This window comes from Hypanus sabinus, chromosome 1 (assembly GCF_030144855.1).
Source record: "Hypanus sabinus isolate sHypSab1 chromosome 1, sHypSab1.hap1, whole genome shotgun sequence".
In the NCBI taxonomy this organism is placed as follows: Eukaryota; Metazoa; Chordata; class Chondrichthyes; order Myliobatiformes; family Dasyatidae; genus Hypanus; species Hypanus sabinus.
Window position 1 is genome coordinate 77,395,125 of NC_082706.1, and position 15,897 is coordinate 77,411,021.

Here is a 15,897-nt window from a genome sequence, read left to right on the forward strand (position 1 = left end):
AACATGTTGAAAATATACAGCAAGAAGCCAAACACATGTAACCGTCAGGTCCAGCCGATGGCATTAGTCTAGGGAAGACAGTGTCTGGCCCTGCCAATTGTGTGAAATCTGAGGTGCAAAACCTCTTGTTTGAGCAGATGCTGTGTGATCTGTTCCCCCGTTACAAATCAATACCACAAAATAACAAACAGTACACCGTATGCAATTAAACAATTTAGCTTTATAATTCTTAATTTGAGTAAAAGGTTAGTAAAGAAAAACAAAAATAAAGAGCCCATTTTAATGAAACAGGCTAATGTGCACATTGGAGCTCACGATTTCCCATCCATTAGTCCTCCATCGATTTCCCACGGCTTCATCAATGCCCGGCCCCACTCCAAGTCCACTCCAGCCTGCTGTCTATGACCCCTCCTTTCTGGTGTCTTCTCTCTTCATCTCCCACCAAGCAAAAGACCCAGATTATCTCATTCTCAGGCACACAACAAGAAAAAAACATTTCCCTCATTGGACTTTGCATATTCCAAAGCCCCCGTTATCTCTAGCCATGACCCAAACACAGCTGCAACAGAAAAACCACTACATTAGCAGTGAATCATTTCTCAAGCTGTTACACAGTAATTTACAGCAGCTAATTAAGCTGCCTCCGTGTCCTTGGAGAGTTACACTTAGTTTACAGATGGAGTGCCACTGTTACCGAAACAATACTGTGTGGTCATCCGTGAAAAATTTAGGAACACTGAAAGTGACGATACAGTTTAGAATCTCTAAGCATAACATATGATTTATGTCCCATTTTATTTAGACTTTGGTTTACATCTGTCAAAGGTGTAATCAGAAGGAAGTCAGTATATTCTTAAAATGTGCCTAATCAAAATTAGAGTTCAACAAATCAGCAATATCAAAATTTCAGCACAAAATGCACCCAGAAAGAAAGTATAAGTCAAAGGACAATAAGGAAAAATGAGGATCAGATCCAGGCAGTTGTCTGGCCCACTGGAATTTGTCACTGGAAATGCAGTCAGCACTTATCCTGACAGTGGTGACAGCCCAGATTGTGGAAAGTACTTTCATCATTGAGTGTCAAGGCAATGCACCAGGAACACAGGAATAAGTGCAGCCGCCTCACACCTACCCACCCATCTGAGGAAGAGTCTGCAGTTCCCACTTTGTCCTCACTGGCAACATCAAAGCACACAAAACCAGAATGGAAGCAGGTTTTTCTCAATGTTGAGGGACTGCCACACGTTGATTCTTCTTGTAATCCATTGCTTATAAATTACTCACCATGTGAAAGGATGGATTTCCTTAGAAAATAAAGAAGCTTGTGTGTATGTTTTTTTGAAATCTCTGTTGTAGCTTTATTTTCATTCATTTTTGTAATTTCTGTCGGTGCTCCGAAGTCATATGGGTTAGGGTTAGACAGCTGTGGGTGTGCTATGCTGGCACCAGAAGTGTAACAACACTTGTGGGCTGTCCCCAGCACAATCCTCACTGATTCCACTTGACACAAATGATGCATTTCATTGTAGGCTTCAATGGACATGTGACAAATAAAGCTAACCTTTAATTCATTAGTCTATAGCCTAAGGGACAGATGGAAATTGTGAAGATCACAGACAGCAGGAACAGGCTTTGTAAATCCCTGTAATTTTCTCATCAGCTTTGCAAAACAAGAGGTCTTGAGAAGACAGACTGTGGTTCCACATTACTTGAACAGTCCAATTTATAAATGCAAAGAAAGATTATTTGACCCATAGGACCATGCTGGCTTCCAGGAAAAATTGTGTTTATAAGTTTTTCCCACTGAGTTCTTCCAGCGGTTTGTTTTTCACTCCAGTCTGCAGTCTTGTGTCTTGAGCAATTATAGTAGTTTCATTCTCCATCTCCTTATTTTCCTTATTCCTGCTCCCATTTGCTTCCCCTTTGATTCTTCCTATGGATTGAATTGAACTGACTTTATGACCTCATATACACGAGGAGTAAAAAGCTTTATGTCTAAGTGTGCAATGTGCAATTTATAGTTGCAATTGTGTCAGTATGAATTATCAGTCTGATGACCTGGTGGAAGAAGCTGTCCTTGGAGCCTGTTGGTCCTGGCTTTTATGCTGTGGTACCGTTTCCCAGAGGGTAGCAGTTGGAACAGTTTGTGGTTGGGGGTCCCCAATGATCCTTTGGGCCCTTTTTACACACTAGTCTTTGTAAATGTCCTGAATAGTGGAAAGTTCACATCTACAGATGTATTGGGCTGTCTGCACCACTCTCTGCAGAGTCCTGCAATTGAGGGAAGTACAGTTCCCATAGCAGGCAGTGATGCAGCCAGTGAGGATGTTCTCAGATGTATCCCTGTAGAAAGTTGGGGGCCCACACCAAACTTACTCAACTGTCTGAGGTGCCTTTTTCACCATTCAGCCAGAATGTACAGATCACATGAGATCCTCGGTGATGTTTATGCCGAGGAACTTAAAGCTGTTCACCTCTCAGCCCCAGATCGATTAACCCATATGAAAAGGGAATTTACTGAGGCCAGTGAACCTACTGGAAAAAGTTGTGATGCGAGAGGGACCTGAAACACCTGAAGAAAATTCACGGATCCAGCCTTGGCCCCTGGAGCTGCGAGACACGGGCACTAACTGCTGTGCCAAGACACTGCCTTGAGTTGGATGAGCAACATCTCATATTCAGTCTAGGTAGCCTCCAACCTGATGCATGAACATCTATTTCTCCCTCTTCTGATAATTCCCCCCCCCTTCTTTAATTCTCCACTCTGGCTCCTCACTTACTTCCTTACCTGACTATCACCTCCCCAGACCTCCTCCTTCCCTTTTTCCCACAGTCCACTCTCCTTTTTTATTAGAATCCCTCTTCTCCAATCCTTTTATCTTCTCCACCTCAGCCTCTTACTTCATCCCGCCTCCCCCACACACCTGGCTTCACCTATCACCTTCTAGCTTGTATTCTGTCCCCTCCCTTCCTTTTGCCGTCTTCCTGCTGCCTTTACAGTCCTGTTGAAGGGTCTCAGCCCTAAGTATTGAGAGTTTGTTCATTTCTGTAGATGCTGCCAGACCTGCTGAGTTCCTCCAGCACTTTGTGCCTGTAGCTCTGAATTTCCAACATCTGCAGAATCCCCTGTGTACATGATGTTCCTCTTATTAGCATACTGTTAGAAATGTAACCCTGTCACTTAATGCATAGTGCACAACAGATCTCTTTTGCATTTTAACCTTCTGCATTGTACATTCATGGAGCCATCCCGCAACACTATAACTAAAGGGTTGTATTTTGGGTGTCCAACTTGTGGAAGATACCAGTATTGAAAATACAAAGGAGTTCTGCTAGAAAGGATGTGCTACCATTGTAAATACGCAATTCTGTAATTTGTCCGACTGCATTCAAAATGTTAAAGCAATTCAAACTGTAGTTAATCATTTATTGTTAGTTTTGTGTTGGAATATAAAACATCGTGTCGGGAGAGTGAGATTATCCTGGACTCTCTCTCCAGCTGTGTGAGAAAAGGCTTTTCTACTTTCCAATTACAGGTTTCACGTGATTTGGTTTTAATACAGTCACGACACATTCTCATCGAAGTCACTGCTATAGGTGGCTTCACACCATCATCTTTCCTTGTGGTATAGTTACAAACTCATCAGAAAAACACCTGTTGACCATTACCTCTTACCTTCCATCACTAATTTTGCCCCATGGACCCTTTGTACTGGAGCCTTCTGGACCAGCCTTACACGACTTTGTCAAAAGTCTGACAGAAATCCTATAAACCACACCTATCATTCTTTGTAATTGTGAGTTACCTCTTCCAAAAACTGTGAGACATGATCTCCTGTGGTCAAAACCATGGTGACACTCCCCGTTAACCACATTCCCATGTAAACTTGACACTGATGAATATTGCAAACTACAATTCCATCAGTGATTTTGGTAGCATGGTGGTTATTTAACTGGACCAGTAAGCCATAAGCCTGCTCCAATTTTCCTAAAGTATGTGTTAATACTGTGACATTCAGCTCTGTTAGTTAAAGAAATGAGAAATAATCATAATGGTGACTGTGAAGCTGCAAACCATTATTAAAAGTCCATCTGATCTTTTGATAATTGTTTATAAAAACAACTAACATTGCGTGGATTTATGCAAATCCAGATAACAACATTATGGAATGTTCTCTGAAATGGGCACTCATATTAAAGGAAGTTACAGAAAAACAAAGGTTTGCTTGCCAGCAATGCCCATATCCCAGGAATAAAGACAAGGCGTTGGCAGAATTTGTCCATTTGACCTATCGAGTCTGCTCTGCCATTCCATCATGGCTGATTACTATCCCTCTCAACCCCATTCTCCTGTCTTCTCCCCAAAATCTTTGATGCCTTGACTAATCAAGAACTTACCTGTTTTAAATATACCCAGTGATTTGGCTTCCACAGCACTGATGACAATGAATGCCAGATTCACTACTCTCTATCCACCTCATCTCTGCTCTGATGGAAGTTCCTCTATTCTAAAGCCGTGCCCTCTAGTCCCAGACTCCCCCACCAGAGGAAACATCGTCTCCACATCCATGCGAATGAATGTGAACAATGTAGAATACCAGTGTAACAATACAAATTAATTTATTATAAAATTGAAAGGGGTAACAATAAATATACTTTTGAAAGAACAAAGCAACAACATGAAAAATCAAATCCCAAATATAATAAAGAAACAGTAGTAGTAGTATCTTCCAATCAAAAGTAAAGCTTAAGACCTTTTTTTGGCTATTAGTATGCAGTGCAGTGTGTGTCTAAAATACAGCTCAAATAAGGTCAGCAATATGTAAACATTCTGAACTCCACTGGGTTACATAGCATTAGGTCATTCAGATCAGAGATTCAAATTCAGTCCTGTGTTGAGTTTAACTGGACGATGGTTAAGGGACTTCATTCATGTTCAAATAGTTTGAGCAAGAGAATGGCAAGCTCCCACTATTAGATTGTTCTTCTAAACATCTACCTGCGACCAAAGATGAACTTCCCCTCTACTCAGAGGAGATTAGTTGTAAAACTCATCACTATTTAATTAAGCAAGCAGATTAATATAAAAGTTCCCATAAATACAATATTATTCACTCCAAATCCACTGGAAATCAGTAAAATTATTTATTTGAGATTAATTATTCTTATAAACCCTTTTTCTTCATTGGCTGTAAAATGTTCTTTGTGTTTTGAGACAGAACAATTTTTGCTTCTTTGCAAAATGAACAATGGAAAACATTGAACTCTAGCCTGTTTAGTGCAACTGACAGAGAACAATTTTGCTGTATTTGTCTTTTTAAACAGTAACTTCCAGTTGAAGGGCCTTGTTTGAAGAAACACAGTTCATTCACGATTACAAATGAAGCCCTGCCTTCAATTCACAGTTGTTTGCAGACTCACTGAAGCGCAGGAAGATGGATTCACTTGTAAATTGGATTACATAAGTCTATGGTAACATGCATTGTATAAAAGAAATAGTCTAAAGCCTAAGGAGAAACAGGGTTACACTTACTTGACTTTGGTGGTGTTAGGTTGACTTAATTATAAAATTATGACATATTTAGAGATTTTCCTTCAGGTCTGGACTGTGAATTTGTTAATTGTTGATCAGACATGATCTAAGTCCTGCAACTGGCCTTTAGTTTAGTTTAGTTTAGGGAATAATTTCCAGAATTGTAAGAAAACTTCTCTGAAGGTATGGTTAGGCTCTTTGGTGGATGAAGATCTTAAATGGATATTACAGACCAACAATCTCAAATTTCTGAGAACAAGGAGAAAAAAAATCAGTCAAATAGATCACTCAAAACTAGTCCACTACTTATGCAAGGAAGTAAACATTGTTGGCCACATGATGTAGTCAATATTATATATACATATTTTGGCATACTCATTTATAATAGTACAATGATTGTTTAGTCACTTGATTGTGAAATGTTGTGTCATAAATATTTTCTCCAAGTTTTATTATTATATGAAACTATATTTCAGTTTCCTAAAAATTGAATATACAATGTTTTTGTTGAGAAATATTTTAACATACTTTTCAAAAACATAATAAGTGATCCACATAATGAAAGATAACAAAGAAATCACTTTCAAAGCAGCTGATGTAGAAGTCAAATTTCAAATGATGCCCTTATGTCAAATGACATAGAGAAAAGAAATCCAGCAGTTACTATCCAGCCTTGCACGATTAAGCTAATCTTATTTTGTATTTTGATCTATCTTATTATGTATAGCATTTGCTTTATCATGTTGCTGATAAATCAACACTAACTCAGCACACCAAGAATACAACCTGAATTACGTGAAAAAGACTTGGAACACAGGATTATGTGTGGCATCTGTCATAGAAACTATTTAAATCTGTCCCCTTGCACTGTGGTATCCATCTGCAGATCAGAAGTTGCTGTGATCAAAGTCATTTTACTCTGAAACCTGTCATGCACAAGTTATGGTGCAAATATTTTGAACTGTGCATCAGATAAGCAGAATTGCTTTTGGGCATCAAAACTGTGATTCCTGCCATAGTATTGCAAAAATGATCAGAGGTTAATATAGAAATGGGGATAATCTTATGGAATAAAATTTTGATCAGGTGATATTTGCTGTTGGAAGGATTGTTCACAATTTCCATAAACCCCATGCTTGGATTCTGTTATGGGCTGTATATTCAATTACCATGATTATTGTTACTTAGGCAATTACCAGAATGGCATGAAATTAACTGGAAAGACATTTGGTCATTTTTCATCTGACAATTCATAGATCTTGAATTTGTTCCTACAAAAGAGAAGCAACTGTGCTCTCTTTTATAATAAGGCCCCTCCATGAATGGGGATTCCACCTCTGCTACACGGGGCATTCTGCTCCTGTTTTTGGAATTGCTGACACCCCCCTTGGCCACCCTGACTACTGTTTGCTCATCCCCAGCTTACTTGTCCCTGAGAACTGAACCAATCACACCTGGAAATGAGCTGCAGTTGATCAAGGGCTGTGTGTTGGATAACTTAGCAATTATCACAGGCGAAACACTTGATAAGACATACTTCAAAAGCAGATTTTACATCTTTCAAAAATATTTTAGGTGTTGATATATTTTAAGTAGCTTTTGTATTTTAAGTAATTTGAAAGCTACCACAATACCACTGTAAATATGTTTCTGAAATTTTTCTCTCCTATTCATAAATTAACCTCCATTATTTTTAAATTTGTCCCACAACTTAGGTTTTTTATAATGAGAAATTGTTCAATGAGTCCAAAGAGAGGTTTCTAGGTCACAGTTTGCTATGACAAAAAGGTTTTATTTCCTACAGGTTAATGCAGTTTCCCCATTATTGCTAGATATATTGAAGCAATCTTGGTTATGTCTTAATTTCCTTTCTCAAAGGTTTATCTCAAGATTCAATACTAGAGATCACTGTCTAATATTGATTTTTACTGTCACTAGAGCAGGGGCTCCTAACCAGACCCTCGGTTATTGGCAGGGTCTGTCCATGATATAAAAAAGGCTGGGAACCCCTGCACTAGAGTGAAGTCATAGAGTTGTGTAGGGTGAAGACAATTTGTCCATGCTGACCAAAGTGTCCCCCAGAACTACTCCCATTTACCTGCGTTTGGCCAACATTCATCTAACCCCTACCCGTGATGACCAGAATTGCACACAATATTCCATGTACAGACTTAGCAATGTGTAATATAGCTATTTTCTGCACTCATACTCAATGCGATAATGGTAAGCAAGCATACCATATACCTCCTTTACCACCCTGTCTAGCAGTGTCTCCACTTCCAGGGAACTATGTACTTAAACCCTTAGGTCTCTCTGATCTACAACATTTCCCAGTGCCCTGCCATTTACTGTGCAAGTCCTCCCTTAGTGTATCTTTCAAAAATACATCACTTAGCTCTTGTCGGATTTAAATTCCATCTGCCATTTTTTGGCCCACTTCCCCAGATAATCTTGACTTCACTGGATTTTCAGATATCACTCTTTACTGTCCCCTATGTCACCACTGGTGTCATCTACAAACTCTCTAACTTTGTCATTCAAGGTATTAGCATAAATGACAAACTACAGTGGACCCAGCACTGATCCCTGAGGCACACCACACCACCTGTTTTCTCCATTCTGAAAAACAGCCCTGTCCTATTGCTCTCAGACTCCTTACACTAAACCAATTTTATCCAGACTCCAGCTCACCTGCATCTCATGCAATTTCACCTCCCAGACCAGACTACCTTGTGGGGCTTTGCTGAAATCCATGTACACAGTATCTACTGCTCTGCCCTCAGCAAACCTCTTGGTGACCACTTCAAAAACCTCCTCTGCTTCAAGAGACACAAATCTTCCTCATACCTTTGAAACTCTTCATACCATGGATTGAAATCTCAGTGAATAATGAAGCAGAATGACAGAAACATGGCACCTTTTGAATTATGGCATGTTCAGGCAGCACAGCTGCGTTATCTAACAATATAAGATTAGACACTGCCAGTTAATGTGCTAGTAGTAACAAGTTTAATAAATGGACTGCCACAAAAATATTGAGATTTTTTTTTTCTTTTTTAAGCTGGAGATTGGCAAGTCATTAGTTTCATAGCAATTACATTCTTCCAAGATAAAGTCCAGAGTCCAGCTCTTTCTCTTGCCCAATTATCAAGGTCTGACATTGAGTCTCAAACGCCGCTGGTTGGAATGTTTACACAATGAGGTTCTGACAGACGTGCAGTTGTTCTGTGAGGTGTACATTCTCTCCAACAGTTAAAATAACATTTTCTTATTGATCTGAACTTTCTGTGAACATATGAGTATGGAATAAATCTACTTGACAAGTTACTTATTTTTGTTGAGGCAGTGACCAGTGTGCTTTATTGAGAAAAATCAATTTTATATTTGTATCTTTTCTGTGACTTGATTATCAACCAATATTGAAGAGCATTCAACCATTATTGCCATTCTGTGAACCTGACTTCACACTGATTTAGATCCACACTGGAGATTCTGTTGTCATTTCCCCCTGAGCGCCTTGCAGAAGGTAGTGTGGTGGTTCGGACATTGCTTCACAGTAGCAGCGATCCGGGTTCAATTCCCGCTGCTGTCCTGTACATTCTCCCTGTGACCGTGTGTGTTTCCACTGGCAGCTCTGGTTTCCTCCCACAGTCTGAGCGGTGGGTTAATTAGTCTTTGTGAATTGTTCCATGATTAAATCGGGGGATTGCTGAGCAGCGTGACTCGAAGGACTGTTATGGCCTATTCCATGTAGTAACTCCATAAATAAATAATCCAGAATTTCACTCAATCAGGTCACAGAACTACATAAAAAGAGGTAATTATATTCCCATTTACTTCTCCACTGGGTGTCTGAACCTTGTTGAAGTTTACCAATGAGTGCCCTATTAGAATATGATTCTATGGACCTTTCCTGCTCTCTTTCAGTGGGCAAAATACAGAATTTATCCAGTAATGCAGACGACATCCTGGTGAAATGAAGGCAGGCTTTTCAGATTTAAATCTGTCCTGCAATGTACAATCATGCCCTAATTGTGATCTAATTCCAGAGACTCACCTTCATGACATAACCTTCAGCAAGCAAATGGCATTACTGCCCCATTCCTGTCACAAAAATGTTGCAGTTACCTCCATCTATGCTTAGTGCATATTACCAGCACATGCAAATAAATAAAATCTCCTGCAGCGTAAAGCTGTGAACAATTATCACCAACTTCAAGCACAATCTACTTTGTTAAGTATTACAGTGAACAAATCTCACTGAGAACTTAGTTCATTTGAAGTTTTGGGAGACATTTTGGTTTCCTTACATTATAGACATAAAGATTCACTTTATTTGTCACATGCACATTGAAATATACAGTGAAATGCATCGTTTGCATCAATATCAAACACAGTCTGAGGACGTGCTGCCCACACTTACTACACTTAAAATCTTTGTAATGTGGAGGAAACCAGAGCCAGGGCAAACTCACATGATTACAGTGAGAGTGTTCAGTCCTTACAGACAGTGGCAGAAATCGAATCCTGATCTTCAGAATGCTGTTACTGCATTGTGCTACACCGATTACTACACTATTGTGTCAGGGAAGGAAGTTCAGTGATGCTGTTATCCAGAGCTTCAGGCAAACAGATTGCAAACTGCATGTAGGTCAACTGAATTCCTTAGCAGGTTTGAATCATCCTCATTTATATTGCATTCCACCATAATCCATGTCAGGAAATTAATAACCTACTAACATTCAATAACAGAAACTCATTAATTATGCTACATGACACACATCAACAATTTCAATTATATCTCTAGCTTCACAAGAGTATCATCAAACAAAATTTATTTCCGTATCAAATAAGGAGATGTTGGTAAGAGTCTTTGAGGGCCATCGTAGTACAGGACATGGTGCATGTTCCTGCTGAGCTATTTGCCCACGTTAGGACATGGGCATGTCCTTCAAAGACATTCCCATTTAATTACTGTACCTGTCTAAAAGCTTCTTTAATGTTGTGATGATAGCTGAATTAACCACTTCCTTAGATAGCAACTTCCACATACCAACCATTCTTTATGCAATAAACACACTTACCAATTAATCCCCCTTTAAAATCCCCTTCCTCTGAACTTAAAACCCTCACCTTGATGTATCTAAAATGGGGAAAAGATTGTATTTACTCCCCCTATACCTCTTATAACTTGATATGCCTCTATCGGGTAAATTTAACTCCACCTGGTCAATGGTGGGATGTTTCAATCAGTGGAATGAGCAGATGTTTTGATTGTCAGAATGATGGAAGGAAATGACATGGCAATAGCGTGGATGGATTTGAAATTGTGGGCAACAATTTCAAAATTTGCTTATTTTGAAGCTAATGTGAGCATAGGGATAATGGGGAAACATAACTGGGTGTGCACTACACAGGGCAGTGAGCAGCATGTTTGAATACCTCAAGCTTATAGAAATTGAAAGAAGGGAGGCTGCTGGAATTGCTTTGCAATAGTTGAGTATTAAGGTAACTAGAACACGAATGAAAGCTCCAGAATTAAACTTTCCTCAGAATGTTTAGTATTGCTTTTGTTAGTATCATATTTCAGTATTGCACAAGCATCTCAGTCACCAGAAAGTCAAGAGTCAGTGAGAAGGATTTCCCTTCATGACACTTTTGAAGAGGAATTAACAAAGTTAACACATTCTAAATATACACAAACCACGGGAATTAATCCACCTTACTCCAATACAAGAATCTATGCATATATAATCAGCCCACTCAGTCCCTCAAACCTGATTCACCTTCCAAAATGATCATGACTAACAACACACACAAAAATGCTGGAGGAACTCAACAGGTCAGGCAGCATCCGAGAAAATGAATAATCAGTCGATGGGTCAGGCTAAGACCATTCATTAGGGGTAAGATGCCAGAATAAAAAGGTGAGGGAGGGGAATGAGGACAAGCTAGAAGGTGAGAGCTCTTCCTCCCTCACCTCCATTCAGGCTCCTAAAGAGTCCCTCCAGGTGAGGCAACACGTGACCTCTGAATCTGTTAAGGCCATCTATTGTATCTAATGCTCCCGATGCGGCCAACCCTACATTGTCGAGACCGGACATAAATCGGAGAATGCTTTCTCGAGCACCTCCGCTCCATCTGCCAAAAGCAAAATTTCTGGGTTTCCAACCAATTTATTTCAAATCCACATTTGATATATTGGTCCATGGACCCCTCTTCTGCAATGATCAAGCCAGCTCAGGGTGGAGGAGCAACACTTCATATTCCATCTGGGTAGCCTCCAACCTGATGGTATGAACATTGATTTCCCTTCAGGTAATTTCATTTTCTCTTTCCCTCCCCCTTCTGTCTTCTTCTATCCCCACGGCCTCTTACCCTTACCTCACTTTCCTATCACCTCCCCGTGGCGCCCCTCCTTCTTCCCTTTCTCCCATGGTCCACTCTCCTGCCCTGTCAGATTCCTTACACTCGAGCCCTTTACCTTTCCCACCCACCTGGCTTCACCTATCACCTTCTAGTTTAATTGTCATTCAACCATACCCTAATACCATGAATACAGGCAAATGAAACAGCGTTACTCCGGAGGCAAGGTGAAAAGCACAGAACCAACAGTCACACACAGCACAAGGTACATATAACACGAATAGATAGCAGTGAAATACAGTCACAGAAAAGCTTAGTCCATGGGCACTGCAGCAGTCTGCAGCTGAATGAGTGAACACTGGGGGCAACACCATTCCCAGCACGGAGGCTGCACCAGTTGCCTCTGGCACTCCAGTGGAACGCAGCAGCTTCGATGCCTCTCTCCTGAGTGACACACGGCTTGATGCCTAGTCCTTGCTACAACTGAGACCATGAAGCTCCCCTTCACTGTCCATCTTACCATGACCCAATAAACCAGTGAAACCAACCTGCAGCAATTCCACATTAACAATGTCCAACAGGGTCTTGCATTCACAAGAAAAATTGAGGAAGACGATCACTCGCTGTTAGGCCGGACACCACATTCGTGCATCAACACCGACTCTCTGACTCAAACAGCAGCACAATCCACACCACGTCCAGATCCTCTAGCTTCTCTGCCAACAAGCAACTCGCTGATGGGGTACACCTGAAGTACTTTAAGTTTTCAATGTCCAGCAGGTTCTTGCAATTGCAAAAAGTATGTTTAAAAAAGTCAATTATATCTTTGGTTGCCTCTGTAAAAGCCACTGCGTCTGAGCATGCTGCTATCTTACCTTCTAACTTGCCCTCCTTTCCTTCGCCCCACTTCTTTATTCTGGCAACTTCCTCCTTCCTTTCCTGTCTCATCTTGGCTGGAAACATCGACTGTTAGCTCATTTCCATAGATGCTCCCTGACCTGCTGAGTTCCTCCAGCATTTTGTGTATGATACTCTGGAGTTCCAGCATCTGCAGAATTTCTTGTTTATGATCATGGCTGATCTACACTAGGCTTCCTCTCTTCTACCATGCCAGTTGCCCACAGCCCTCAATTTCCCAAGCAATCAAAATTTATCCCATCTAATTCACTTACCTCCTCACCACCTGCAAATGCACCTCTCATTATTTTCCACCACATGTAAAGTATCTTAAACTTTCAGTTCTGCTATCAGATGCTTCACAATAAACCTCCTCACACTTTTCCTCAGTCGTCAAACTTCTTCTGATGTTCCCCACTTGACTGTTTTCACTCCAGTCCTTAATTCTTCTCCCTCGTCTCTCTCCCCTCATCTCATTCAACAAATATTTCTGTGATAACTTGGTGTGCGAGGAGTGTCTTAGGAATCCTGTAGAAATACAGAAACTGTTTTATTCCTTTCTTTATCAGCTTTCTCCCAAACTTCGTGAAAGTTTTGTGCTATTGCCTGCATACTAGTCCACCAACTATTTTCTCTGCAGATGCAGGTAGGCAGCCATTGTTCCTGTCTTGAGATCCAGTGGTAAAAGTCAGTACTGTGTGTTAGAGATTACCATAGACAAACTTTATTCTAACCGAACGACACATGGTATAGTTTTAGCTGATGAGGGGAGAAGTCTCTGAATTATGGCCTGACACAGAAATCATTTTCTTGGAGCTAACTAGAGCATGGAGGCCTTTAATAATTCCTCAGCTGCTCCCAACTTCCATGATAGGCTGAAAAGTATATTTTATATAGTGTACAGCAACACAATCTCACTGTTTCAGACAGCAGATAATGGAAAAGAGATTGAGGCAAAGTGCAAAGTATGTACAGTACTGAAAGTGGTAGATAACTCTGCAAGTGGTCATGAATTTCATCACCAAGGTTGATCTTACTGCAAAGAGCTTCTGGCAAAATAGCTTCTTCATCAAATTGTCATCACTCAGGCTCTGAGCAAGACATCAGTGCAGTGAGTCTGATAAACAACTGAATATGAGTAAATTACATTTGGATAAAAACTTTTGGATAAAAATATAAAGGAATAAACATTTGAACAGACAAGTTCTTCTCTTATAAAAATATTTGCTTTTCTTTACTAAACACACAAAGAGAATTTATCTCCTGAGGGCTGTGTTGTTGCAAATCCTATTCTCTTCCATTCTTAGTCTCCACAGCATTTGCATTCTTAATTCTTAAAGGAAGCCCAAGCACCACACAACAGATCTTCTGCTTGGTGTGTCTGCCTCAGGAACACTTCCAGCTGCTGAATTACACAAATATTCAATTATCAGTTCTCCAAAAAATCTGGAGAAGGATCTCTCTTCCAGATATGGAAGGCTCTGGAGCAGGGTCAGTTATCTGCTGCATGTCACATGATTTAATTCTCTGGAGCTCACTGGTCTTTCTGGAGCCAGTCCCAGCTTTCTTCACTGTCCTTTCTGTTCTTCTCAGCTTCAATGATTTCTTTGTACCTTCGGCGAAAGAAGCCCATCTAGTGAAAAAAGAAAAGCAAGATGTATCAGAATCCAAAATAAATACACAGCTTTGGAATGACTCACGAGATCTTCGTTTTGGCAAATGTAATTATGATCAGTGTTGGATTTTTACCCCTTGCATAATGCTATTTATCTTGTATTTAATCATTACCAGAGATTTTTTTGTTTTAATCCACCCACACTAGTATCATCAAATTCACTGGGTAGTGAGTGAGTCTGAGTGACTGGTGTTGATGTTGCATTCATCCCAGGAAACCTTAGTCAAACCATTCCTTTACACAAGGTCAACTGAAGTGACCTTTAAAGGCAGAATATCCGTGTATTGCCAGGAACACTGAATGTGAAGGGCCTGTGAGGAACAGTTATTTTGCATTAACTTCATCAAGTTCAAATTTAAGTAAAATCAGTTAGATCACTGACAAAATGGAGACTGTGTTGGCAACAATCATCTTGTTGATCATGCAAAAACATAAATGAGAAGAAAAATATTAGTGGCCAATATTTTGTGTGGTGATTATGGAATGAGTTGACAGGGCATGTGGTGCATGAGAGCTCAATGTCAACATTTAAGAGACGTTTGGATTGGTACATGGATGGTAGGGGTAAGAAGGGCTCTGGTCCCAGTGCAGGTCGGTAGGGGTAGGCAGTTTAAATGGTTTGGCACAGACTAGATAGGCCAAAGAGCCTGTTTTGGTGCTGTACTCTCCTATGACCCTATGACTTTAATACTATTAATGGTATCTGGAAACATGTCTCCTGTCAACAGCACTCTAAGTGCTACACTGTAGTGGCCACTAACATTAAGCATTTCAGTTCACAAAATCTTCAGCTAAACATGAACATGAATACTTTATATTGTTATTTTATATCAAGTTTTGTTTTTTACACCACAATTCCAGTAGAATGGTAAACATAACATGAAACATAGGCCGGTGAATCAGTTCTCTCATGCACTCCCTATGGGAGCAGCCAGCATTGTCAGTCCTCAACTTTGTCTGTTTTTGTTTATTTGTGGTTTGCTCTGGTTTACGTAAATCTCAATGACCATGCTGAAAACTTAAGGACATGTTCATGCCAGCAAGTCTCTCTTCAGCTGCTATTTTTTATACAAGTCTAATTTAAACTTCTTACCAGAAGTTCACATTTTTGTCAGCATTCACAGGGATGTGTAACCACCTCCACAGCCCCTCTGCCTCAGGTGAAATCAGACCCCAACAACTAAGCCTGACATCTGGCCTCACTTTAAACTTATACAAGGAAATCTGATCTCAATTGAGGTAGAAGTCTAGGAACACAACAATTTTCATGGTCCAAGCAATTTTCACCATTTCCGTAAATAACCGTTTGATCAGAAATGCTTTCTACCATAAATATTATTATATCCATAAAAATAAATCAAAGTGTAGCTTTGTTAAGTGTACAGGATTATTAACAGTTGTGGGGAACTGACACTAATTTTGAAAG

The 15,897-nt window shown here is 40.1% G+C and overlaps 1 protein-coding gene across 1 annotated transcript in view; it reads right to left on the minus strand.

Moving 5' to 3' along the window:
- Positions 1-8,525: 8,525 nt before the first annotated feature.
- Positions 8,526-15,897, minus strand: part of itga9 (integrin, alpha 9) — a 410,365-nt gene continuing 402,993 nt past the window's right edge. Inside the window, exon 28 of the mRNA XM_059971083.1 lies at positions 8,526-14,429. Coding sequence (XP_059827066.1) covers positions 14,331-14,429 — 99 coding nt within the window. The 3' untranslated portion in view covers positions 8,526-14,330. The remainder of the gene's footprint in view (positions 14,430-15,897) is intronic.